Source organism: Misgurnus anguillicaudatus, chromosome 9, assembly GCF_027580225.2.
Source record: "Misgurnus anguillicaudatus chromosome 9, ASM2758022v2, whole genome shotgun sequence".
NCBI classification, from domain to species: domain Eukaryota; kingdom Metazoa; phylum Chordata; class Actinopteri; order Cypriniformes; family Cobitidae; genus Misgurnus; species Misgurnus anguillicaudatus.
Window position 1 is genome coordinate 28695075 of NC_073345.2, and position 27195 is coordinate 28722269.

General features: G+C 37.4%; 1 protein-coding gene across 4 annotated transcripts in view; it reads left to right on the plus strand.

The window, feature by feature from the left end:
- The window catches only part of nedd4l (NEDD4 like E3 ubiquitin protein ligase), a 121984-nt gene that overhangs the window by 11310 nt on the left and 83479 nt on the right, over positions 1-27195 (plus strand). For all 4 annotated transcript variants that reach the window (XM_073871455.1, XM_073871456.1, XM_073871457.1 and 1 more), the window contains exons 2-3: positions 11700-11773; positions 23544-23625. In XM_073871455.1, the coding sequence (XP_073727556.1) occupies positions 11700-11773; positions 23544-23625 (156 nt within the window). The remainder of the gene's footprint in view (positions 1-11699; positions 11774-23543; positions 23626-27195) is intronic.

A 27195-nucleotide genomic window follows, 5' to 3' on the forward strand; every position in this document is an offset into this window, starting at 1 on the left:
TGAGGAGACATTTTATTTTAGTCTTGAACTCAATAATTGTAATCCTCCGAGTGCACGCAGCCGCAGTTTTTGAATGTCCACATTCATGAGGCGCATCCAAGCGTCACAGAGTTTCTGCGTGTTTCTCCATGTCGCGTATTTGCTGTGACGGGCGGGCTCGCGCAGAGCGCGTGTATGTGCGCTTGAGTTGTATTAAACCATATCGATATGAACGGTATGGGCTAATTCCGCATCGCGTCGGGAACCCATATCGATATATCCCCTAAATCCGATATACCGCCCAGCCCTACCGCATCGGATTTATATTTCACCCAAATATGAAACTTCTGTCATGGTTTGCTCACTCTCATGTTGTTACAAACCTGTGTACATGTCTTTGTTCTGGTGAACATGAATGGAACTATTTTGGGGAGTGTTGGTGGCCGGGCCGTTCATGAGCCCCATTCACTTCCATAGTATTTTTTTCCTGGGAGTGAGTGGGGCTCGTGCTTGGTTTGGTTATTAACATTCCTCAAGGTATCTTGCTTCGTGTTTATCAGAACGGGGAGATTTGTACAGGTTTGTGGCGAAGTGGGGGAGAGTTAATGGTGACAGAGTTGTCATTTTTGGGTGAACTGTCCCTTTAACACCGCAAGTTTGGTGCCCATGGTGGTTTAATGCAGAATATAAACATGTAGGCTATTTTATAATTTTCCTTATATGAGTCATGCACAGTCCTGTTTGATAACCCGCATCCGCGCGATTGAAATAACACTTGACCCGTTATCCGACATCAGCATCAATTTATTTCATACCCGCCCGTTTTACATAAAGACTGTGACCGGCAGGCACCGCAAATCGCAAAGTAGAAACCTTTAAAGATTTTCATGCAGAACATTGACAGAAATAAGCACAGGACCATGACTGGACAAATATATTAACATTTAATGTGAAACTTTGTGAGGGTCGGCAGATTGACAGCTGAGCGGTCAGCAGTGTTTGAACACTCATAAGCGCTGCGCTTATATTTATACCTTTTAAGTTGATGATATGATTGCAGTGATTCCAAAGAGATGTCCAAAAAAAACTCAAGTAGAATGTTAATGTTTAAAGTTTAATGTATTTTTCTCGCTGCCCTGCGTAAACCCGTGCCGGTGATGGCATGAAACGCGTGATGAGATTGCATAAAAAAGTTTTTTTGTGCTGCATCGGATTTGGAGCGCGTCACACAATATATAAACTCATATAGGCTATATGCTACTTTTGAATTCGTTTTGTTAATTTGCTAATATTTAAGTTAAACACATTTCATGTAGGCTTATTTATTTTATTATTTTTTCACAAAAGAAAGATGTAATCATCATGTTCTATTCATTTTAATGCTTTTTGCGCATAAACTAAACCCTTGGGGGAATTATTTATAAATGAATCAACAACGCAAATCAAGGAATTAACTTATTTCTCTATTTAAGACAGTCTGGCATAATTGTAATAATAAGTCTGGCGATTTGGAAGTAAGGTTATGAAGAAAACAGCGGTCCTGACTCCTGGCTTTTTTCTATAAATTTGGCGCACGGCACGCGACATTGCTGTTCGGGGTTACGTTCAAATAATTTTCTTCAAAAGAATTATGCTTTGGCTCTGACTCGATTGTAAGAGGCTCATTACCTAATTCCATCTTCGGGTTGGGACCTGATGTGACGGGAGGTTGATGTCAGAGCATTGGTTTTGATCTTCGGACGGATCAGGCAACTTAACATTCTTAACGAAAAAGTTGTCAATCGTTCTTTTCCTCTTCTCTTATAATCCGCGGCTACATCCACTCTGTTTATTTGACGGACTCACCTCTCTCTCTCTCTCTCTCTCTCTCTCTCTCTCTCTCTCTCTCTCTCTCTCTCTCTCTCTCTCGAGCGCACACGCATTTTTAAACGTACATACACGTAGATCTGGACCATGGCTTTTTCCCTCGAACTCCTGGTCGCAACAGTGCGACCTGATATTTTTTTAAGTCGCACCAATGAGAAATTAGGTCGCATGTGCGACCAAATTGGTCGCACTCTAGAGCCCTGGAAACAATGCTCAGGTAGGCTGTGGCATTTAAACGATGGCACACTTTAGGCCCCTTAGTGCCAATTGGGCAAGTAAACATCCCCACACCATTACATTGAGAAATTGAACAGGTGTTCCTAATAATCCTTTAGATGAGTGTACATTTATATTATTTGAAAATGTAGACGTCATGATAAAGTCTGGTCATTTTAAAAAGCAAAATAAAAAGAAAAGCTACGATATAATATAAAGTTATCATATCTGTAGCACAAATTGTACAGGGAGCGTTACAAAGTGTTGTCACGCTTGTTGTAATAGCAACTAATATATTTCTATACAGTATGGTTCCCGAAGGTGTTGAATGATGATCAGATAATGTTATTGTTAATGGCCTGCTAGGCAAAATATTTCAAATTCTTTCTCCTGCGACATGCAGACGTTTCACTTTTTGTTGGTTGCAGTGTTATTTAACATACCTTAGGGCCACTAAAAATGTATTGCAAAATGAGCGAGATGACATGCTTAAATGCACTGAAACCCGTCACGAGTCAGTACTAAGACAGACTGTAGTTCTGATGAAACCAGGTGTCATCCATCATAAAGGAAATGTTTTCTCTGAGCTCTTTAAAAGCTGTTTGTTTAGGATCAGCATTCAAATTATGTAACTGCTAACGTTAGCTGGAGTAGCCTCTATACAAATGCTTTGGAAATCGGTACGTTTGGCCGGGTTAAAAGCGATGAGAATGTAACCTGAGATGTGCATTCGCAATAACTCCAGCGTATTGACGTGCAGTAAGAGGCTGCAGCTTTGAAGTGGATTGCACTTGTGAATCCCATTCACGGGTCATCTAAGAATAGGGAGATCTGACTGTGAATTAAAACGTAGTTCATTTAATTTTATACAAATTTGTAATTTCCATTTGGGCTACAATATAAATGAATTATAATACTAAAATCATTTCCCACCGGTATAAGCATGCATATATGGAATGAAATGTTATTTCTTTCTCATGAGAAGTGGTGGTGTTATGCGCTGTTGTCTTTAAATGATATTTAAGTGGAGATCCCATTGCAGGAAATTGAAATTGACCTTCCACTTCAGAGTCCCCAGCAAAGCATGCTTTCCCAATTCGGAGCTAACATGATGATGTATAACTTGGAAATACCAAACCTGTCATGGATTTAATCACTGGGGGTGCGCAGGAAGCTGGTCAGAGCTCAAACAATCTTAATCCTAATTATCTAGCCTGTTCGCCACAGCCTGAGTAATACTTTCCTTCCATCTTCTGTTAAAGCCCTGTTGCTCCGAGACCTCTTATATCAGTCAAGCATGTTAATAGGGTTGTAGAAAAGCCATTTGACTTTATAAATAGAAAAGATGAATGCAGCTGGTAACGTCTTGCTGACGTAGTACACACAGCACTTGATTTTGATTGGATGAGTCACTTGCTGATGTTTACAGTAAATATCATTTGTTAGGGGTGGTGTAGCTTAGTGGATAAAAGACCCTATTAAAATCAAAATCTGCCTTATTCAATAGACAGATTTTGACGTTGCTAGACTGTTTAGGCTGGTTTCCATTATTATTTTTATTTTTTTATATGGAGTGAATGTTAAAGGAATAGTCTACTCATTTTCAATATTAAACTCGACTTGCCTGAAAAGTCCGCTCCCCTTCTCACTCTCATAATGGGAGAGGGAGGGAGTTACTGCGCCGAGTCGAAGTACTCCCAAAAGTGCTATTATGCCATAAAATATAGTTCCTCTTTTAAATCCGCTTAGAAAAGCGCTACGTTTTATTTTGTACCACCAAACTTGCTCGTATAACTACTCGTCTTAAATAGGAAAAACGTTGATGTGTTTGGTCACTTCTAACTTTATCTCTGATTGGTAGCATTGAATGAATGGGGCTAAGCTAAATGCTATCGAAGCGTCGCAGCGCGCTCCAGCGCTTACGTGCACGCACACAGATGATAGAGGGATGTATCAACAATTCTTAGTTAAGGTAATAACATATTTTAATATTGAAAATGAGTAGACTATTCCTTTAAGATCGAATAAAGGGGTTTAGGGGGTGAGAGAGGGGTCGTGGGGCATGACATAATCGAATAAGCATACACTGAATGTTCGGCAACTGAAACTATTCATCCAAAATAGCAAAAAACATCTTCCTCACTGCTGTCATGTTTGCTGCGCATGTGCCTCTCACATTTAATCGCATAATCAAAACGTTACTCTTTGGTAAAATGTATCCAGTCTTTTCATTCATCAAAACGCTGAAAATTATTTTTTTGCCATTTTTGTCCAAATAGTTTCAGTTGCCAGACATTCTGTGCATCCTCATGTAGGGTTCACACTAGATGCGGTAGAGGTGGCAAGCACAAGTTATTTACATGTTAAGTCAATGCAAAGATGCGATTAGGCATCATGCATCGCGGTACGCGTGGTATGCGCGGATGGCGCGTTCCGCACGAATTAAGCATTGTCGCGGGAAACGGGCGACTTGAAAAATCTGAACTTTTGCGGATTTCCGTGCCGCGTTAACCAATCAGGACCTTGCTGTAGTAGTGACGTGATTACAGGAAGAGAGCAGAGTCTCAGCGGAGTCGCAGAAGTCCCTCCCATGACGCGAATTTCCGCGTGAAGGTCTCGAATGACTACAATTTCACGCGTGGCTTTCACGCACGAATAAAGCGAGTAAACTCAAATGTTCAAGCGTCTAACTACGCACGAATAGCACAGAGTTATGCTACGTACACACCAAACCTGGGTCATCGCGTTACTCGCTGGATTTACCTTCGTGTCATGTGAATTTTTCCCTCGACTTGAATATTTTTAACTTGGGCGAAAACGCGTTTGAGGCGAATAGCGCGTGTTTTTGTGGCAAACACAACGCCCATATCGCGTCATTCGCATCGCCCCATGCGAGGATGTGTCTGATCTTTGCATTGACTTTGTATGTAATCTACTCACGCAAATCGTTGAACTCGCATCTGGTGTGAACCCACAGTTAGACTCGAACCTGGGTCCCCATGACCCAACAGCTCTTATATGTCCAGCTCATGTGCACAAACCCACTAGTGTATGCACAACATGTTAATTGGGTGAAGCTATGATGTTGATATACTATCATCATGAAAGCCCACTATCTGCCATATTTCTGACTATCGTTGGTTCACGATAGTATCGTCTATCAGCACAACCCACTGTGCTACAGCTTCGACCTTAGCTGTTTCATTTTTTTATTTCCTTTTTCCAATTTCCTTTTTTAAACACATTTGCACAATAACTCAGCCATCAATTAAAGTTAGCAATGCCTGCCCTCTGATTAGTCGTTCACATTTCTCCACCCGAGGCAGTTCCTTATGTCTTCCCTAGCCCTGGCCTCCATCAGTATTACTGATAAGTTATTATTAGCTCTGCTAGTGGACCAAATCCAGCCGTCATCTCTTTCTGACCAATTTATCTGCCTGCTTGTCTGGAGTCTGTAAAGTAGACAATTTAATGGATTAGGTGAAAATAAAGAGTAAAAACGTAACTCCGGTCTTGGTTGGCTGCTTGGTATAGGGAAGTGATGATAAATGCCGATATGGACTAATAATACCTGGTTGATAACTATTCTGAATTGCCCAGTCAATATTATGCACAGCTATTTCATGTACTACGGCTTTTGATCAGTAAGTCCTTATCGATCTGAAATCACTGTTAGTTTGAGTCATTTATAACATGCATTTGAAAAAGCAACACTCGTCAAACATAAACATTATACATATTCTTTATTATCATGAAAATACCTGAAAAGGTTTGAAGAACAGCAATATAAATATATGCTTAAGCCATTTCCTGGAGCTGCGTGTTTTTTTTTTTTTGCTGCACATATTGAGTTTCTGCACGAGAGCGCCCTCTGGCTTTTTGATGTAGCGGCATTTCACCGTAACCCATTGAGAATCATAGCAAGCATCATTAGCAATATATCGGTGCAACCCTACTGCTTGGTGTTTTCTGTACAAGTGTTTGCTGCTGGAGGTCTTTTAGGCCTTAAATGTCATCGGAGAATCACATGTCAAGTTTTTATTTATTGAATAATTCATATAATTATTAATTTTATATTATTAATTTATGTAAGGACACATTTTTAGATTAGTTCAGCCTGATCTCGTATTTATAACTATTTTACGAGGGTGGCTAATTCATAGGAAGTTGTAAGTTGTAATACACACTAGGCTTGCCGCGATAATCGGTGAAACGGTGATAACCGGTGCTTCAGCCTGTCACCGGTTATATCACTTGCCCACCGCGACACCGTCTTTCACCGTCGTTTTGATATTTTCGTGTAATTAAATCATTTAGTTTCGTTAGAGAGAGCAAACACTTACAACTGAATGTGTCTGTTGTCTGAATTCAGCGGGGCTGAACGCGCGTCACGTCACAGAGCAGCCGGTGTCAGATTTCATTTATTTCTGTCAGAGTTTGCAAGGCGAGCTGACTGACCAGATGATGACAGAAGCTGCGTGCTTTGCTCGTTTTTGTTATAATATACATATATGATGTTTAATATAAGCGAGATTGTTTTGTTGTTGTGTTTTTCATCAAGAAAAATATTAAACCCATCATTCAAGCAGCGCTTTTATGGAGAAGTAGCCGGTTGCTCTGGTTGGGACTGGCGGGTTCTTTGAGAATTACCTGCGCACATTGACTCAAGCACTTAAGTAAACCAGCTGTTGCCCTCACATTGCACGCAAATTCATAGGCGATTTAACGCAGCTTACGCAAGCGATGCATTTAAACAGTTGCGTAATTCAAAAGTGAAAGTAAAATGTGCACGTCTGCATGCGCATTTATAAGCCACTCCCACTCGGTGATACCGGGATCACCGAGTTTGTGACGCGCTGATTAACCGGTGGGAAAATTTGAAACATTTTTCCGAATTAGCCAACTCCGATTGCCATGACAGTGTTCGTCATTTTCATTTATGTTTCGATATATAGAGCACGCTTTTATCCAAAGCGACTTACAAAAGTGAGAAAAATAGCTAGGGATGTACCGAAATTTCGGCTGAAAGAAACAATGGCAATGATTAATCGCGATTAATCGCATACAAAATAAAAGTTTTTGCATAATATTTGTATGTTTTTTGTGTGTAATTATTATATTTAAATAGAATATATATATACACATCATAATTACACACACAGGACACCTTCATATATTATGCAAAAACTCACTTTTGTATGCGATTAATCGCAATTAATCGTTGCCCACCATAAATAACCGACACTCTGCTGCAGCCATTATATTAATGCTACACAGCAAAGTGTGATCATGATGTGTGCAAATAACTTAAAATGACACACAAGTTCTGTGTAATGCTCCACTGCTTGTGATCATGTTTATGTGATTACGCACATTGACTCACAGGTTTTTTAAGGGAACTTCATGTCCTCCTCTGAAAAGCAACAGGCAGATATAGTAGTTAATCGGGTTTGTCAGTAACTGATGATGAAGTACACAGTTTTGAGTAACTCATGCTGGACTCTTATGCGGCAGGTGCTGATGTCACTGAAGCTTATTTCAAGCCTTTTGACATAAGCAGAACAAAAGCTCACTGTCAGGCTGTTTCTTGCCTGTTGTTTTTATTAAAATGATTGTGTATCTTAATTAAACCAGGGCTCAAAATTAACTTTTTTATTTGGTAGCACTGGTGCTCCCAACTTTAAAGAGTTAGGAGCACCAGCAAAAATTTAGGCGCATCCATCCAAAAATTAAAAAGCACCACAACTACAATGTAAATGTTAATAGATTTATTTTATTAAAAATAAACCACCACCACCGGGCTTTACACATCCTATGGCCAGCATTTAAAAGTTGGTCTTCTTTTTTATTTTATTTTTTGCGGCATAAATTCCTAAATTAATACCCAAATGCTGTTGAAATAGTATAGCAGCAATAATAATTTAACAATTACAGGTAACATGATATTAAGATTACATAGAAAATCTAGCAAACACGTAAAACACTGATTAATTGTGATATTACAAAAGTGACCCTAATATAGAAGGCTAATATATATTGGTATTGATAACTGCATTACCAGGATGCTTTTACTACTAAATAGGCAATGTTTTAAAAAATACAACAAAAACATACCATCCGCATTGTCGTATTCCACAGCAACATGGACCACAAGGATGTTTGTCGAATGCCCATTCACCAGCGCATGCGCACATACACCATCAAACACACTTTGACAGACAGGTCGGTGTCTCCATCGTGTCAATAAACACATTGTCATGACACGTCTTGTGTTTTTGGCACTTTCGCCATGTTTAAGCAAGGTACGTCTGGCGCTTAAAATGTTTTGATTCCGCCATTAACGCCGTTTTACAGGATTTACAGTAAACACAGTAAGTTACATTTTCATAGCGGAGACACTCGAAATCTTTAAGCCACTCTCTCTGAAAGGTTTAACGTCAACTCGTATTTTCCGGTGGTGGAGTTACATTTGAATCCGGAGTCGTCTGCTGTCTGGGTTGGCTGTAATCGGCTCGCTCTCGTCATGCTCGCGACGCGTTCGTCTTTTCACATGTCCGCGTTTCACGGCAACAAGGAATGACTGACACTCATATTAGCCAATCTGCAGTCTTCATTAAACGCAAGAACTTAATGGTGATATTTTATTGGTTATGTATCGTTGGAGAGAACACTGAACCTGGGACAGCGCCAGCACGCAGGATCACAGTCAACTCGCTTCACAACAAAATGGGCAGTCGCACAAATGCTCCCAAATATATTTTAAGGTCGCACAGACTAAATTTCGGTTGCATATGCGACCAAAATGGTCGCAATTTCGAGCCCTGAATTAAACGTAGGATTTAACAAGGCGGCCGAGTTGCTGCATTAATGTACTGTTTTGCATATATAAGTTTTCTAGAACTTTACATTATTTCGATAAAAAGCTGTTAAATTGAGGAATATTTATTTTCAAAAAAGGTTAATTTTATTTGTTTGCAGTTATTGGTTTGTAGTCCAACTCAGGTTCATTAAATTAATGAAACTAACAAGTCTAATATTAATACAATGATAAAAAACTAAAACTAAAATAAAGGGCACCTATTTCTTTGATAAAAAACACTATTTTGTGTATTTGGTATAATACATTGTGTTTGCATGGTTTATGGTTCAAAAAACACATTCTTTTCCACATACCGTACATTTTTGTAGCCCCAGATATCATTCCTTCCTCAAAGCATTGATTTTGTACAAAACTCATCAATTTTGAAAGCGCTGTGTCCCTGATTGGCCAGCTAATCTGTACGTTGTGATTGGCCTGAATACCTCTGACGTCAGCAGGAAATGTGACGCTCCTTACCATGTTTGAAAGATTTGCTCACAATGCAATGCTGACAGGAGTTAACTTACAGGCCTGAGTCCGAAGCGGGAGGAATTATGATATTGTCGGTCTTTTCTACATCACCAATCACAGGAAGTTAACGTTGCCTACAATCCGTGTGTTTGTTGTAGTCCAAGAAAAGAGATTTACGTTGGAGACGATAACTCGCGTCATTGTTCTTTGGGGTTTGTACCTTTTGCATTTGGTTAACATGTACTTATACACACTTACACACCAAAAGAAATGTAAAATCGTGAATCGGACCATAGGAGCTCTTTAATTTTCAGCCAAGCGCATCCATCATTTTCTGAATCAGTTTCGGCCCAGAATTTTAATTTTGTTGCATTACTAAAAATAGCAATACATCATAGTTACAATTTACTACAAATGATTGTAAAGCAACCAAAAGCAAGACTTGGAATTGGGTTATTTTTTAGTTATTTATAGACAGTTTCATCGGACGCACGTGTGGTGATGCGATGCACGTCTCCGAACTTTACTTTTGGTTTCAGGGTTTGTTTAATGGTCTGACTCATTGCTAAACTAAACTCTTAAACAAATACCTTGTTGAAAATAACAAATGTTTTGGTTTCGTAGATATTCTGCGTGTTGTTAATTTTGCTTGTTATATAAATAAACTACGTTTAAAATACTTTGTTGTTAATTTTTCTTAGCGGAGTTTACCGGAAGTTACGTGTTGACCACGAAAGCCGCTTGTTTATGTTGTTACTGCTGAAACCGTCTATAATTTTTATGGACTTATTTTTATAGGACAGAATATAGACAAGCAAGAACAGAATAAAGACCGGGAAAAGGGTCAGCTAAAGACCTCAAGCCGTAATTCGAACTTTGTTTAAACGGAGGCACAGTTGTGCTTCATGACAATTTGGGTGCAGAAATGGGTGCAGAACACGGCTGATTTTATTTTTGGTGAATACAAACACGAACAATCTGATTATTTAAATAAACAGCTGATTCTGTTTGCTCTAAAGGTAACTCGTGTATTGATATAAAACTGCAAAGTTCCAGCATAGTAACAGTGTGATGATAAGTCTTTGTGGTGATCACCGAAAGTTGTTCACCATGAAGATTTTGTGGCGATGTTGCGGTTCCTGTTGTTATGTTACTTTTCATAGGAAGTAAACAGTCTGTACTCTTCTTTCAGTTTAATCAGGGTGTATTTTGTAAAGTTGTGTTGTAACATGTTTTAAAGGAGTGATTGGGGTGAGAATGAAGACATTTTTTGGCAAAGATAAAGGAGTGTCTTTAGTGTTGGGCGAGGGAGCTTTGCCTTCAAGTTCCTTTCCTGCAGAGTTGGTTTATAAAGTGTGGATTTTAATTTCCTAGATTCAAAATAGTTGCTTACAGCAGGGAATCTCGTCTCTGTGCATTTCATATTCAAAAACATCCACTGGCGCATCTTATTACACTAAAGTACTTGACATTGATTCTCATCCGAGCTTTTGGCTTTGTACAGGTCAAAAATTGCAGGAAGACTTGTGGCTGGTAGCTGTTTACTTGGGCTAGAAAACTGATGCATATCTTCTAGTTATGCAGAATCACAGGCAAATATAGAAGAGGAATTTCGGAAATGCATGAAGCAGAAGTGGGTAAAATTGGTAAAAGAAAGCCTTTCCCACCCTCTTGTTGCCCTCTGCAGTGGCTCTTTTCAAGGCTAGTTTGGTATAAATGCAGATAGAGCGAATAAGATGTTCATTGTGTAATCTGGACTGGAATGAATGAGCTATTGAGCGGGGGTGATGTCGTGGGTGTGACGCATTTATGCAGAGTGGGTGTTGGGAAATGGTTGTATCTACAGCTAGAGAGTTTATTTATGGGTTGCCAAACTAGTGCAATGAAGTTCGGACGAGTGGTTCTCTCCAAACTTTATATTGGAGAATAAAACGACCAAAAGATTTACGAAATTCAACAAAATTTATGTAGCAGATAACGTGAAGCCAGCTGGATGTTATCGCAGAATAAATCCTGACAGGGTGATCAGGTACCTGACGTGAAGCCGCATACATGAAATATTGATTTCGTATATTGAATCAGCTAATTTATAAGAAAACCTTTATGCAAGGAAATTCTGCTGCAAGTTTCTTTATTTTATTGACCTTTTTCTTCCTCTAGTGAAAAGTGAAGTGAAAAATGCAGATGCTCTTACGAATAAGAACCGATTCTAAATTTAGGCCAACAGACAGGTTTTTGCTTCTAGACTCTTACAAAAGGTATTGATTTATTCATAATGGTGTGTTTGTGTGTGTATCGTGTTTTGCAGAACGAATCTCGAGTTCTTCGTGTCAAGGTCATTGCCGGCATTGATCTGGCGAAGAAGGACATCATTGGTGCCAGGTAAGGAAGAACTACAGGAGGTTTCCAGAGAGATGATGCAGTATCGCACATTTTCAGTATGTTTCTTTATACATTAGCTAATGCATATGTTGAATGTGTATGTGCACCATGTGATCTCACTGGGAAAATTGTTTTATGTGGCGGCGTTTTGTTTGATAAATTTCATACGAAAAAGCATAAATGAGACTCCATCTCCAACCCCACTGTCCCAAAGCAAAGTGCACTTAAACACAAATTATATTATATAAATTCATACAAACTAGCCAAGTCATTAAATAGATACGTATTGCCATGAGATTGTGTTGGTCTATGTGTGTGTTACTTCCTTAAGCTGTGTGCTGGACCGAACGGAGCTGGACTCTGGGGATCTCTTTTATTCTCGATTTAGACAATAGACTTAACCAAACAAATGATCTGTCTGCCACAGGAAAGTAGCACAAAGACACATTCTTGGCTGATTGCTTTTGTGCAATGTTGGCAGTTGTATTTATTTAACTTTGAGGTTTTCAGTGTCAAAAGTCAAAGGTCAGAGAGGGCATTAAATGAATTTTAAGATCGTTCATGCATAAACTTTGTGATGTCTAGCGTCATTAACATATATTTGCGCAAGTTATTTCAATAATTTCAAACTTGTATTAGATTTAATATTGTGTATTTGGGTGATTCTCACGAAAAATGTCAAGCATGAAAATGTAAAAATTGCTTAAATTTACATTTTTTCCCACCAGACATTGAAAAACAAAGTCTGGAGTACATGGGAACATTAATTTAAAAACTTTTACTTATCATTTAACACTTTTTGTAACATAATTTAAAAAATTAGTCCTAAAAAATCTCATTACCGCAACAGTCAGAAAACATCAACACTGACATATTTTCAAAATGACATGACAAACCTGAAAGAACATAATTTGGAGATTCTGCACATGCATTTAAAATCAAAGTATTATGCTTCTATTAATTAAATTAACATTTAATAAGCATCTGTTGCGGTAATGATAATCAAAATGTCGTGTAAGCATTCTGACAAGACAATATTTCAAATTAACTGTAAAAAAATGATCTTACCTGGTAGCCATCTTGAAGTAACTGGTCCATGTGCTTGGTCGCTCAAAATCAAACTTTATTAAAATTCTGTATGTGTGCTTAAACTGTTCTCAAAAAGTGTTGCGGAGGATGAGAACATCAGGCATGGACACATCATTTTCCTAATTTTTCTTCATTATTATTATACATGAATATTCAGTAAATATTTTTTCTGTCATCTAAAGTAGTCTAGCAAAACATTCATTTATTTTTTTTCTTAATATTTTTGTGTTAATTTGATTAAATTACAACATAACGCATGTTCAAACACAGCCGGACACATTGCGGTAATGAGAATTTCAGCAGAAAATGAGATAAAATTTCCAATTCTAAATTCTTATGTTGAAATCACACATTGTGCAAGATAGAACACAGTATTGTGTTAATTCTGATGCTTTTTAATGTTACTATATTACACATTTTAAAGCTAAAATCATTAGTGCCGTGGTGTTTCAATGGTTTCGTGAGAATCACCCATTTACTGTGTGACGTTTTACTACTTAAACATCAGCATATTCACAGAATTATATCTGCAACTTTGTATATTTTAGTCTTTCTCATGTTGGGTTAAAGTTTTACTTTTAGCTCAGTCTTTATGCACCCATTGTAGCCACAATCAGTGGTTAATGTTGTTGTTGTATTTATACCACCAATATATGACATTTAATAACATTAAAAATTCAATCCAGAATTTGATTTTCAAAATGCAATAAATCCATGACAAGTTTTTTTTCAAAATGCTATAAATCTGTTGAATTAATATAAATGTTCATTCATCTTTGCCATGTTATATTCATTTAGTTGACTAGTGGTATACACTGATTTAAAAAAAACATTAATGGAATTAATCAAAACACTTACTTTGTCATATTAAGAACACTTTGTTGTTGCTGTCATCCTTGGGACGTCGTCGCTGAACTTTTTTGACAGCGATCTACTGTAAAATGTTTTGGTCCTGCTCGATTTTCGTTGACTTTGAGAAAAATAATGTAAAGTTTTTCATAAGATCCCCTGGAGTCAATGTGTTAGCATGATAGAAGCTTCATGCTGTCAGGAGAACAAGCAACAGCCGGCATTTTTCCTTTGCCCAAGTGCCTCTTGCGTAAATTATTCGATTTTGACCGCTTGCGTTTCTTTCCCGCCACAGAAAACCACCACAGGTTTATCAATGCTATCAAAAGTATTTGTTTTTGTTTGTTTGTTGATCATGGAGTACAAAGTAGATGAGGAAAAGTAGAATTCCGTGTGTATTCAACGGACCGCCATTATTGTTTACAGTACGTGGAATGGTGTGCTGTGATTTGTTGAGCGGATTTATTGCATCTGCAGAGAAGGAGGGATGGCGTTTATCGCGTTTTGGAAAAAAGGAAGAAGGGGTGACAGAATAATAGGGCGGATACCGGATTTGGCGTAAAATTAAGAATTTACTTTTTAATACTGACCTGATACAATACTGATTTTGGCGGTAACAATTTTTTAAAATAGCGTTGATCGTGTATTGGAACCAAACTCTTCATATAGTTTTGGGATAATATACAAACAAATTGTGATAACATTTGAAGTCATCGCTCATATCGCTCATCCCTCTGCAAGATAAAGAAATAGAAGGAAGTGTATGAATTGGGAAAACAGTTTTTGATGTTTTTTAGATGTCTAACAGCAGTATCAAGTATATCAAGTAAACGCTGAACTACTAGTCTTATTGTATTACATTACATGGTACAATAAATGTGTCAAAACAACATTCAAAGATGTATCAGCCTTTAAATCACCTACAACAGTCATGAACGTTGAAAAGGCTAACAATGCCTTTTGTCTGTGAGTGTACTCATTCAAACCCTTTAAATTACATGCTGCTAAAAACAAGATATGGGATAAACGCTGAAAAAGACAATTAATTGGCATAGTGCTTTTTGTCATACAACATTTTAAGTGTGAATAAAATATTGTTACGCGTTTTAAACATTGACTTATTGACTTGATATTTCCTTATCTCGATGCACTTTCTCGATGATCACGCGATGAGTCGGACTTATACTCGACTTTGTAAAATAAGTAATTTTGCAGTGTTTCCCACAGATATGAAATGTACCTGTGGTGGTAGGTAGTAAAAAAGCAAATCATTACCCACTGACAAAAATTGGATATTTTCATTGTGTCTTTGCTGCGTCTGTGTTGGTTGGGAACTACACTTTGTATCAGCCACACTTTATTCTGAGGAACTACTTTGTTTGGCGGAAGAGTAATAATTGTACTAATATAATTACAGCTTATTTGTGTTTTGTTTTATTTTATGGAATCCTGCTATGCATATGAAGTAACCGTTTTATAAAAGCAATAAGCCCCGCAAAGCAGTGGGGTTACAGTGCATTTTATAACAGCTAAGGGGGTTTTAGGCACTCCACTTCGCGTCGTGCCTAACAACGCCCCTTAGCTGTTATAAAATGCACTGGTAAACCACTGCTTCTGGGGGTTTATTGCTTTATTTTCATATGCAGATCAATATCATTATTGTCAGATATACTTGTGTAGGTGTAAATATACCTGGGCGGTCTGCACAAGAATAAAGTGTTGAAAACACTGTTTTGGCATCTAAAAAATAAAAATGTAAATGTTTTATTGCGATGTACGATTGTTATACATCTGCACAGCCTAATAAATTGCTTGGACAAATAAGTAATCTTGTAATAAGTAATGCTTGTAAATTTATTACTGTTGTATCTGCTTGTAAGGGCCTCCAGGCAGGTATATTAACCTTTGATACCAACCATTTAAAATTCCAAGGAAGCTTAACTATTGACACCTAGTTACAAATCTCTCTAAGAGATTGAACTTCAACTTCAAAGTTGAGGGGTATTGAGTTTGGCTCTTTGTAATGTGCAATGATTATACCCCTTAGAAAAATACGGTCTTATCAGCTGTTGCCTGTTTCTCCCCATAGTGGCCCTGTATTTGTTTTTGTAGCTTAGCTGTGAAATGCGTGCATTTCCTCCCTTTCTCCTCTCGGTCAGCTATGGGTAGAATAGCACCATCACTTACTATGTTTCTGTTTGTTAGGAGAGATGTGATTAGAAAATGATTGACTGTCGTTTTGCAGCTAAGTTAGAAAACAACAATAGCACTATGGCACTTAAACGTTGAGCAGCGTTTCCTTTAGTTTAGCCCGTGTATATGTTTGAAGTTCGGTTATGGTAGGCATAGTTTCTGTCAAAATCCCATTGTTTTTACAGTTATTAGTACTGTGGTAACTTACCATTTGCAACCAGTGTCTGGGTGGGTGCCAGGGCTTTGCTGTTTTGAGGTTTTTGTGCATTGCTATTCTGTTATTATTCTGGGTGTTTGTTAAAGCCACAGCATATAAGATTTTTGTAATAAAATATCCTAACACTACATTCACAGTGTGATATATTTCATGAAACTGTGTACTTGCATTATGCAAAGTTCACAAGGATTTGTAAATCCAGAGAAGTTCCTATTTTAAATAATGGCTCTTCCCTTGTCATTGTTACCTATAAATGAAGTAATATCCAGGGTTCCCATGGGTCCTTAAAATCCTTGAAAGTTTGTGAATCTAGGGGAAAAAATTCAAGGCCCTGGGAAGTTTTTGAAAATATCCATACATAGATACAGGTCATTGAAAGTGCTTGTTTATATTATTATTATCTGTGTAGTGAAGGATAATATCATAAAAATTCTAGACTTTTTAAACACATGTGCTAAACTGTTCACTTGGAATGCTTATATCTTCTGTATGCGAATGTTGATTCATACCAAAATGCTTTTTTGCATAGTTGTGTTTGACACATGAAAACGTCTCTAGTTATGTATGTAACTCTTGTTCCCTGAGAAGGGAACGAGACGCTGCGTCTCTCTTGCCATACTTCCTGCGTCCCTGTAACACCGTCTTTGGCAATATTTCAGATAGCGATATACTTCCTGTCTCCCGTGTCACCTTGTCTTTGTCGTTAAGCCTCACCATTGGTTGAATTTGATATACACTTTCAGACGCACTTACCCCTGGAGGCGTCCCCAAAGTGTCATCGCAGTGACACAGCGCAAGTTCCCTTGAAAGGGAACTGTAACAATGTATCTTAAAAGGTAACGCAATGTAACCTTGATCTCACTTGAAATGTGTCCCCACATTTACTCCTTGAATTTGAGGGTATTGGACCTGGAAGTCCATGAAAGGTCCTTGAAATTGAAGTTAACTAAGCTGTGAGAACCCTGAATATCCATGCTGTCCTCGGACATCCGCTTTTTAGGAACTATGACCAATCACGAGTGGACGCATTTGTTGCCTTAAACCAAGGCATTTTTCAAACCATGGTCTTTGGAAAACTCCTTTTTTATGGAGAAAATACTCAGCAATGGTGTTGAATGATGAATAGACATATAAACAACAATAAAAACTTGATTTTCAACACAGGGATTTATTTGATCTGTTTTGACCTGAGATAACCCACTCACATCATGTAGTGAACCAAGCATGTTGATCTTCATGGGTGGCGGTAAGCATCATGAAGTTTCCCCTTTCTCGTGTTGTTTCAAATTGTGATGGGTTTAGTGAATTAATGGTGATGTTTATAACAAAACTTTTTTTTTTAAAATGGGTTGGCCTTTGTTTACTTTGAGTCTTTGACTCGACTGGTAGAAGTTTTCACATCCTTCCTATGTAGAAAATTGCAATATCAGCCTTTTGTTAAAGAAATAAACCTAACCGGAAGGAACTTGACATCCTGCAGCCTGCAGATTTAAACCTGTTATGAAGCGTGTTTTATTCATTTGTTTTGGCAGAGAGAGCAACAGTTTAAACACAAGTGTGAGTTGTCTAAAGTAGTTTTGCCTGGAAGAACAATTTTATTGTGTAAGTGGTTCAGAAATCCATAAATGTTTAAATTTGATTCGAATTGGATGTGAAAATTTTTTATGTACATTACACAAAACACAGTAACACTTTAGTATCGTGACCTATTCTCACTTTTAATAAGTTGCCTATTAGCTTGCATATTCTTAGCATATTGGCTGTTTATTGAAGCTTTCATAAGACCCATGCGCGTTTTCATGGTTAGTCGTCTGGCCTGTTTGTTACAATTAGCCTCACCTATGGCACTTCTGTCACTTTGGTGTAATTGTACGATAACAGTAAGTCCCACAAACAAACTTTAAGTGTTTATTTGTAGCAGAGATGCGTGTGTTGATTTTGTAAAAAAATATCGCTGTGCGAAGAGAGGTTTGGCAGCCGATAGTCTACTCATTTTCAATATTAAAATATGTTATTACCTTAACTAAGAATTGTTGATACATCCCTCTATCATCTGTGTGCGTGCACGTAAGCGCTGGAGCGCGCTGCGATGCTTCGATAGCATTTAGCTTAGCCCCATTCATTCAATGGTACCATTTAGAGATAAAGTTAGAAGTGACCAAACACATCAACGTTTTTCCTATTTAAGACGAGTAGTTATACGAGCAAGTTTGGTGGTACAAAATAAAACGTAGCGCTTTTCTAAGCGGATTTAAAAGAGGAACTATATTTTATGGCGTAATAGCACTTTTGGGAGTACTTCGACTCGGCGCAGTAACACCCTCCCTCTCCAATTATGAGAGTGAGAAGGGGAGCGGACTTTTCAGGCGAGTCGAAGTACTCCCAAAAGTGCTATTACGCCATAAAATGTAGCTCCTCTTTTAAATCCGCTTAGAAAAGCACTACGTTTTAAAATCGGCCAATTAATCGGCCAGCCGATAAATCGGTCGACCTCTAATCCACAAGATGCATAATTATAAATAATAATAAAAAAGTGAAGCAAAAACAAATGTAAAACTTGTTAAACTTCGAGTATGTTTTGATAATCGTTCTGAATCTGATCTCTAACAAAATTCCTTTACAAAAATGTTAATACTTCAGCCTTTTGCTCAAAATGTGGTCTTTTTGAAGAAACCTTTCCATATTTAAGAGGTTATAGACTGATTCATCGGACACACGTGCGGTGACGTGATTACGCGTCTGAGCGGAACTTAACTTACGGACCGGTCTCTGTTTGTTTAATAAACAAATACCTTGTCGAAAATAACAAATGATTGCTATAATAAATAGAGATCATGGATTACTGCTATTTGAATGGAGGTTTGGCAGCCGATCTATAGTAAACATATAGTACACATTTTACACAGTAACGTTAGCTAAGTGTAGTTTTTGATACGCTTTAGCTATGATTTGAATTGAGGTAATCTATGTGTTTACCGGAAGTTACGTGTATTCCACGAAAGCTGTTTGTTTATGTTGTTACTGCTGAAACGGTGAATGAAGATAGGATGAAACGTTTTTTTTTTCCTTGTTTTGTTTGTTTGAAAGCAGAGGGTATTTTCTTTCATTTGATATTATATTTGTATGTTTATATATTTATAGAAGAAAATTTTCCTGGAAGGCATTTTGTGAAAGAACATTTGTGAAAAAGGCTGGCAGGGAATGAGTACCCCATACCTAAACATTACAACAACAATACGCAGTAAATTATGAGTTTATGGTGGCAAAATCTATAGTTAATAGTAAATATGTGTTTCCTATACTGAAGTATTACCCAAAACATTTATTTTGCTTGTTTTTAATAAAGGCCTAAAACCAGTAAAGACGATGAAAAGTCAAATTGCGTTTGGTTTTTTATTTGCAACAACAGAAAGTTACTTTATTGCATTGCACTAGTCAGAATAAATATTTTGTGGTTGTGAAACAAACAACATGCAGTTGTCTGGTTTTGTTTAGGCTCATTATATTCATATGTTTGTTTCAGCAACTCTCTGGTAATTCAATCGCCTTTACTGCTTTAAATGCAAGCAAGACGTTTTTTTACTGGGATCTGCTACCGTATGTTGTCATTTCACAGCAGATTCCTATCAGCCTTAAAACGTCCTTGAAAATGTCTTCATGTGCAAAAAATTGCATCTTTATTGACCGCAAAGCCTGTAATCTTGATAACCTATAGTTTACCTCACTTTGCAGCATTTAGCTGAAGGTCGGATCAGTTCTCGGATGAGAAATCTCCGAATCTCAGAATTCCCCTTTTGTTTTGAAATTCCCGTGCTTTCCTCTGAAGTTTCTGGTTATTGCACACAATGGAGCACTCAACCAATTCCCTCGTGACATAGAGTCGCCCATCTCTATGGTAACAGTGTGCAGTATTAGTGTCCATGTGACACCTGAGCGGCTCTGTGGCATTTAAGGCGGTAAAAATGGGTCTGTCATACCAACACAGTCTCATGGCAGTTCGTAACTGTTTTGATCGTATACATTTGTACGATCTCATTTGCAATAGTGAGTTGAATTTAGAGATGTGTCTTCATTATTTTTTTGTAATAATCACTTTTTTAAAATTCACATAATATACAAATCACCTATAAAATAGAGATGCCTTTAGCTGCTGTTGAAAATACTCCAGCAAACAGCAGGTTTATGAGTCTTGTCCCATCACGATATTACTAGTCAGATACTGACGTATCTGTTAACTCATATCTTTTTTTCATCTTTTACTATGATTCACTCTTTTACCTTGAGATCATCCATTTCTAATTTGACATTTGCATTGATGCATTCAATGTATGAATTATATAAGTTTGTGTGTTCCCGAATCATTGCTAGCCCTAAACCACTTATGGTACAGGAAAACTAAGATATGTAATGTGCATATATTGTATAAGTTTAAAATACCTTTTGCAAAATCTGCAAAGTGTTAGTATTTAGCAAAAAAAGGAAGGTGTTGTTGTGCATATTATAGTATTTAATCATATTTAGAAAACTGGCTCTTGTTTTTACCCAAGCGTGGGTAGTTTTGTTGTCTGTAAACTTGAGCCGTTGAACGTTCAGGATCGATCGGTTGGAGCGGCTGGTGTTTGTTAGTATTGTAAACCAGCATAAAGCAGCACTAGACCCTTACGGAGAGAGTAAAGCCACCTGGGATTCAGGCAAATCAGCAGTTCTCACACGCAAACAAGGAGTTTTCCGTGTGAGCTTTTGTTTTGAGTAATTTAGTTTCCATCGAGCTCTTACAGTTGACTATGACCAATATGTCGTGTGACATTTTCACGAGCCTTGATGCTTGTCTTGTAAAATCACATGTGAAAAGTATGTTTAAAGTAAACAAGATTTTGGGGTTCTTAGGATTGTCTGTGTTAACTAGATTATCATTATCTCACTTTTAAAGGAGGTGGTGTTTAACGGCTTTTGCATCTGAACTCCTCAAATGTGTATTCTTAAAAAAAAATACACAGGAAAAACACAGTTGACAATACGTTTTATTTAAAATAGTTTGTAACGTTTCTTTTATAAGTGTAATACTAGACCGTTTTCATGGGTCAACTTAAAAAAAAGGGCTGACCTGAGCCCCGAGCGGGTTTGGGTCTAAGGGGTTGTGCACGCCAAAGCTTTCACGCCCGCGGCCGGCACATGTTTTTAATCGTTTTCAATGGAAGCTTGGCGTTTTTCAAATAAGCCAGCAGCTAGAGTTTTTTTTTGTAGCACTGAAAACCAGCGCCCGGCAGTTTTTCCGCGCTGAGCGCAGAGAGTTTAAAAATATTCAACTTTGGGTGAAAAGCTCCGCTCGTCAATGTCAGTTGTCAAACAGCCGTCCAATCACAGTGGAGGAGGGGCGGGACATTACCACAGCAACCAACCGGCTCACAGCTGAAGTATCAGAGCTACCAAAGCGCTCAGCTGAAGAAAGCTGGCATTCAGCTGGATAACTGCTGGCATTCAGCGTCCTCCAGGCGTTTTCAGCCGCGTTTAAAAGTTTTGGTGTGCACAACCACTAAAAGTTTCACGTGTGCCTTGTACACGGGTCGGGTATAATAATAGCGGTGTTGGGTTTTTTGCCAAACGGACCCAAGGCGACCCAAACTATCTCGCATGTGTGCATCGAGTCATTTTCCAACTCTGTTTGCCATGAGCACTCGTGACATCATGTGGTTGGTGGTAGGATAAAGGGAACCTGTGGACCGATTCACGATTTTACATTTCCTTAGGTGTGTATTAGTACATGTTAACGATATGCAAAAGGTACAAACCCCAAAGTAAACGTTGACACAAGTTATCGCCTCCAACGTAAATCTCTTTTCTTGGACTACAACAAACACACGGATGGTAGGCAACAGTTTACTTCCTTGGATTGGTGATGTAGGGAAGACGGACATTATCATAATTCCTCCCGCTTCAGACTTATGCTGTACGTAAACTCCTGCATTGCATAGTGAGCGAATCTTTCAAACATGGTAAGGAGCGTTACATTTCCAGCTGAAGTCAGAGGTATTTAGGCCAGTCACAACATACAGATTAGCTGGCCAATCAGGGACACAGCGCTTTTAAAATCAATGAGTTTTGTACAAAATCCATGCGTTTTATGAAGAGCGTGAAATCTGGAGCTACAAAAACGTACGGTATCTGGACAATAATGTGTTTTTTTACCATAAACCACGCGGTTTTCGTTGAGACAGACCTGTCAATCAATTTTGACTGCACATTTTAGCAGTTACCTTGGTCTTGTCGTCAGATAACGAAGAAAAATAAATGGAGCAGCTAGCCAAATTGGATGCAAGGCTAACGGGGTTTCTTTCTGTCTGTCTGGTGCGTGCGGGGATGCAGACTGCACACAATTCGGTGCTGTTCCGGGTCCAGTCGGGTTAAAAAAAATGCCACTAGTTTGGGTTGGATTTGGGTGTCATTTTCTCGGGTTGGTCTTGGTTTTATGATTTATGCACGTTGGGTTCGGGTAAAAAGGGATTCAGGCCATTTCGGGTCGGGTACATTACTTTGGACCCAAGAAGACCTCTAGACCAGGGGTCTCCAACCTTTTTGTGACCAAGGGCTATCAAAACAATCTAGAGGGCTACTTTTTTATATAGTCTACTTAAAACCTTTTTGTTTTACTTTTTGATTTGATTTGATTTTAATTGTTGATATGTTTAATTGTTTAAAATGTTAATGTGCATAAAAGAAACCAAGCTAATGTAAAAAATATGTAATTAATAAATATTAAAATTGAGTGTGCTTTGTCGGGCAACTCACAGACTCTGTCCGGGCAACCTGGTGCCCGCGGGCACCACGTTGGAGGCCACTGCTCTAGAGCATTCTTACTTTACATATTGTATGGGCCTATCTTATATTCAGATACTAGCAGAATGTATATAAATTTGCATTACGTTGTGGTTCAGGTTGAATATGACTGGGCATTACACACTGCCTATTTGACCTATTGTTCAATTCATTTCCTGGTTGTGTGTTAAATTCTTCCTGTTTAAGATAATGAGTGCTACCACAATAATCCCTTCACGTTTAGGCATGTGAAACTTTTTCAAATTCATTAATGGCTTCCTTTCATTGTCTTTCTCTCATTTCCTTACTCTTTTTACAACTTCACCTTGTTTAACCAATTATAGCACTCTCTCTTTCTCTCTCTCTGTGGTTGGCATCTGTGCCCTTTACCTGCTTGCTTCTCTTCTTAGTCACATTGTTTCCCAATGGCAAGCCTTGACATGAGTTATTAGTACATTTTCAAAGGTTTAACATGAATGAATGAGAAAGAATTTATGTATCTATTTATGAATATTGTTGAATTTCTCTAGTTTGGACTATTTATACTTAATTTGTACATTTATATTCTACAAGTGGCATAAAAGTTTCTGTCTCTTTGTTTCTCTTTAGTGACCCTTATGTCAAACTTTCCCTCTATGTTGCTGATGAGAACCGCGAGCTTGCCTTAATTCAAACAAAAACCATCAAAAAGGTAAGTTTGACTTTTTAAATGTTTTTTTTTTTTTTTTTTTTGGAGGTGTTAGAATTTAAAAAATGAACTAAAAACAATAAACAAAAATTTATTATAAAATAATGAAGGGGAAATTATTATTTAAAAGTTTCTAGAACCACTAGGAGGCGTAGTTCCTTAAATCTGTGCAACATTGTGTGGGCTTTCAAAGTGAAATATCAGTCACTAAATAATACAAAACACTCAGTCATAAAAATTCAGGACTGTTTGAAAGTGAGAAAAATACATTAAATTGTTTTTTGGCAGTGATGCACATCAAGCAAACTGCCTCATGAGTAATGGGTGAATCAGGTCACATTTCACCCAAAGTTCAATAGAATAAATTATATTTGAAAGCCACATTTTTTAGGACTGTTGTAATTTTTTTTTGCTTTGTGACAATTAAGTAGTTTTAATAAATAGGCTATGAAAATATAATTTCATATTTTCTTTTTGATTTTGAGTTAAATATGACCTGGAACCCTTTTTGGCTTTCATCCATTGGTACAGTATGGTCTACCTCAGGCCATAGAAACAGATTGACTCGGCAAAGCGGTCAGCATTAGAGTCATTGAGTGAATAATCAGTAAAGACCTAAGTCTGGAATCTCCTATGCTGGGACTGCAGACTCTTCAGGATATTAATAGCTGACAATGCACTGCTGTGTGCAACATAAGCCTCATTGCTCAGCTTTCAGTGTTGAGGGATGCTTGAGAAGTCCTGCTTTGATAAAACACTCTGAGAACTTCACAGCCTGCGACAAATCACAATACTGAGCATCAAAGGACACAGATATCACATGTTTGACTTAGATTTTCCACTGATAATATTACAAGCTTATGCTATCACTGTCATGAATGTTAATGGATTTGTTTGTATATATGAAAAGCTCAGAAGCATAACCCTCTAATGCTGCGTAGTACACACCAGAAGCTAATTTAATTATTTGCGGAAGTAGATTGCATACACGGTCAATACAAAGACGCAATGCGAATGATGCAATGTGATTGCCGCAAACATGCGCTATTTGCCTCAAACGCGTCTTCAGGTCAATTTGAAAGTATGAAAATTTGCATGACATTTTGTTAAATCCTGTAAGTAATCTAGATTTGTAGGGTGCATAAGTGTGTCTGACATATTTATGCGCATGCACATAACATTTTAACTTAATATTAAGAATCTTATCTTCTATCATTTGTTACTTTGTGTTCTTCCTTTGTACATGTAATTTACACCTAGGTGTGTTTTGATAACTTGAGGTATTTTTACAAGCTTTGGCACATGGGTCACAGACCAATAAATCAAAAGGTTTAACAGCGGCTTGTATGTGTGTGTGCACGAGGGTCATGTTAATAGAGTTCAGCAGGGTACAAAAGTCTGAGACCACTTAAATATGTAGGATTTAAATTCGTATCTAAACCTAGAAATTAAGATTTCCAAAATTGAATGCAAAGTAACATCATTACGAAATGAGAAATGTGTAAGATTCTGTTGTCTCATCCAAGTTATTCATATTAAATCTTTACAACAGTGCAGGGCTGCATAACAACTAATCGCAACTAATTGTTTGCAGAATAAAAGTTTTTGTTTATATAATATATTTGTATTGTGTATAATAATTATGTATATATAAATACACACATATGCATGTATAATTTTAAAAAGAAAAAAATAGATGTATATATCAAGTATTCATATTTATATTTAATATAAATTCTATATAAATATACAGGGTTCCCACGGGTCCTTGAAATCCTTGAAAGTTTGTGAATCTGGCGGAAAAAAAATGTAAGGCTCTGGGAAGCTTTTGAAAATATACACACAAAGATACAGGTCATTGAAAGTACTTAAATCTATTTTATGCAAGAATTTTTCTGGAAAAAAATCCATATTATTCCCTGTGTAGTGTAGGATAATATCATAAAAATTCTAGATTTTTTAAACACACGTGCTAAACTGTTCGCTTTAAATGCTTTATCTTCTGTATGTGAATGTTGATTCATATCAAAATGCTTTTTTTGCATAGTTGTGTTTGACAAATGAAAACGTCTCGGGTTACGTGTAACTGTTGTTCCCTGAGAAGGGAACGAGACGCTGCGTCGCCCTTGCCATACTTCCTCGTCCCTGTAACGCCGTCTTTGGCAATATTTCAGATAGCGAAATACTTCCTGGCTCCGGCATCACCCTGTCTTTGTCGTTAAGCCTCACCATTGGTTAAATTTGATATACACATTCAGAAGCACTTACCACTGGAGGCGTCCCCAAAGTGTCACTGCAGTGACGCAGCGCGAGTTCCCTCGAAAAAGAACTGTAAAAATGTATCTTTAAAGGTAACACAGTGTAACCTTGCTGTCACTTGAAATGTGTCCCCACATTTAGTTCTTGAATTTGAGGGTATTGGACCTGGAAAGTCCTTGAAAGGTCCTTGAATTTAAAGTTAACAAAGGTGTGGGAACCCTGAATATAAAAATGTATATACACATGTAAATATTTCTTAAATATAGCATGTGTGTGTATTTATATATATATATATATATATATATATATATATATATATATATATATATATATATATATATATATATATATATATATATATATATATATATATATATATATATATATATATATATATATATATATATATATATAAATATATATATATATATATATATATATATATATATATAAATATATAAATATATATATATATACAGTCTTGTTCAAAATAATAGCAGTACAATGTGACTAACCAGAATAATCAAGGTTTTTAGTATATTTTTTTATTGCTACGTGGCAAACAAGTTACCAGTAGGTTCAGTAGATTCTCAGAAAACAAATGAGACCCAGCATTCATGATATGCACGCTCTTAAGGCTGTGCAATTGGGCAATTAGTTGAAAGGGGTGTGTTCAAAAAAATAGCAGTGTGGCATTCAATCACTGAGGTCATCAATTTTGTGAAGAAACAGGTGTAAATCAGGTGGCCCCTATTTAAGGATGAAGCCAACACTTGTTGAACATGCATTTGAAAGCTGAGAAAATGGTCGTTCAAGACATTGTTCAGAAGAACAGCGTACTTTGATTAAAAAGTTGATTGGAGAGGGGAAAACCTATAAAGAGGTGCAAAAAATGATAGGCTGTTCAGCTAAAATGATCTCCAATGCCTTAAAATTGAGAGCAAAACCAGAGAGACGTGGAAGAAAACGGAAGACACCATCAAAATGGATAGAAGAATAACCAGAATGGCAAAGGCTCAGCCAATGATCACCTCCAGGATGATCAAAGACAGTCTGGAGTTACCTGTAAGTACTGTGACAGTTAGAAGACGTCTGTGTGAAGCTAATCTATTTTCAAGAATCCCCCGCAAAGTCCCTCTGTTAAAAAAAGGCATGTGCAGAAGAGGTTACAATTTGCCAAAGAACACATCAACTGGCCTAAAGAGAAATGGAGGAACATTTTGTGGACTGATGAGAGTAAAATTGTTCTTTTTGGGTCCAAGGGCCACAGGCAGTTTGTGAGACGAACCCCAAACTCTGAATTCAAGCCACAGT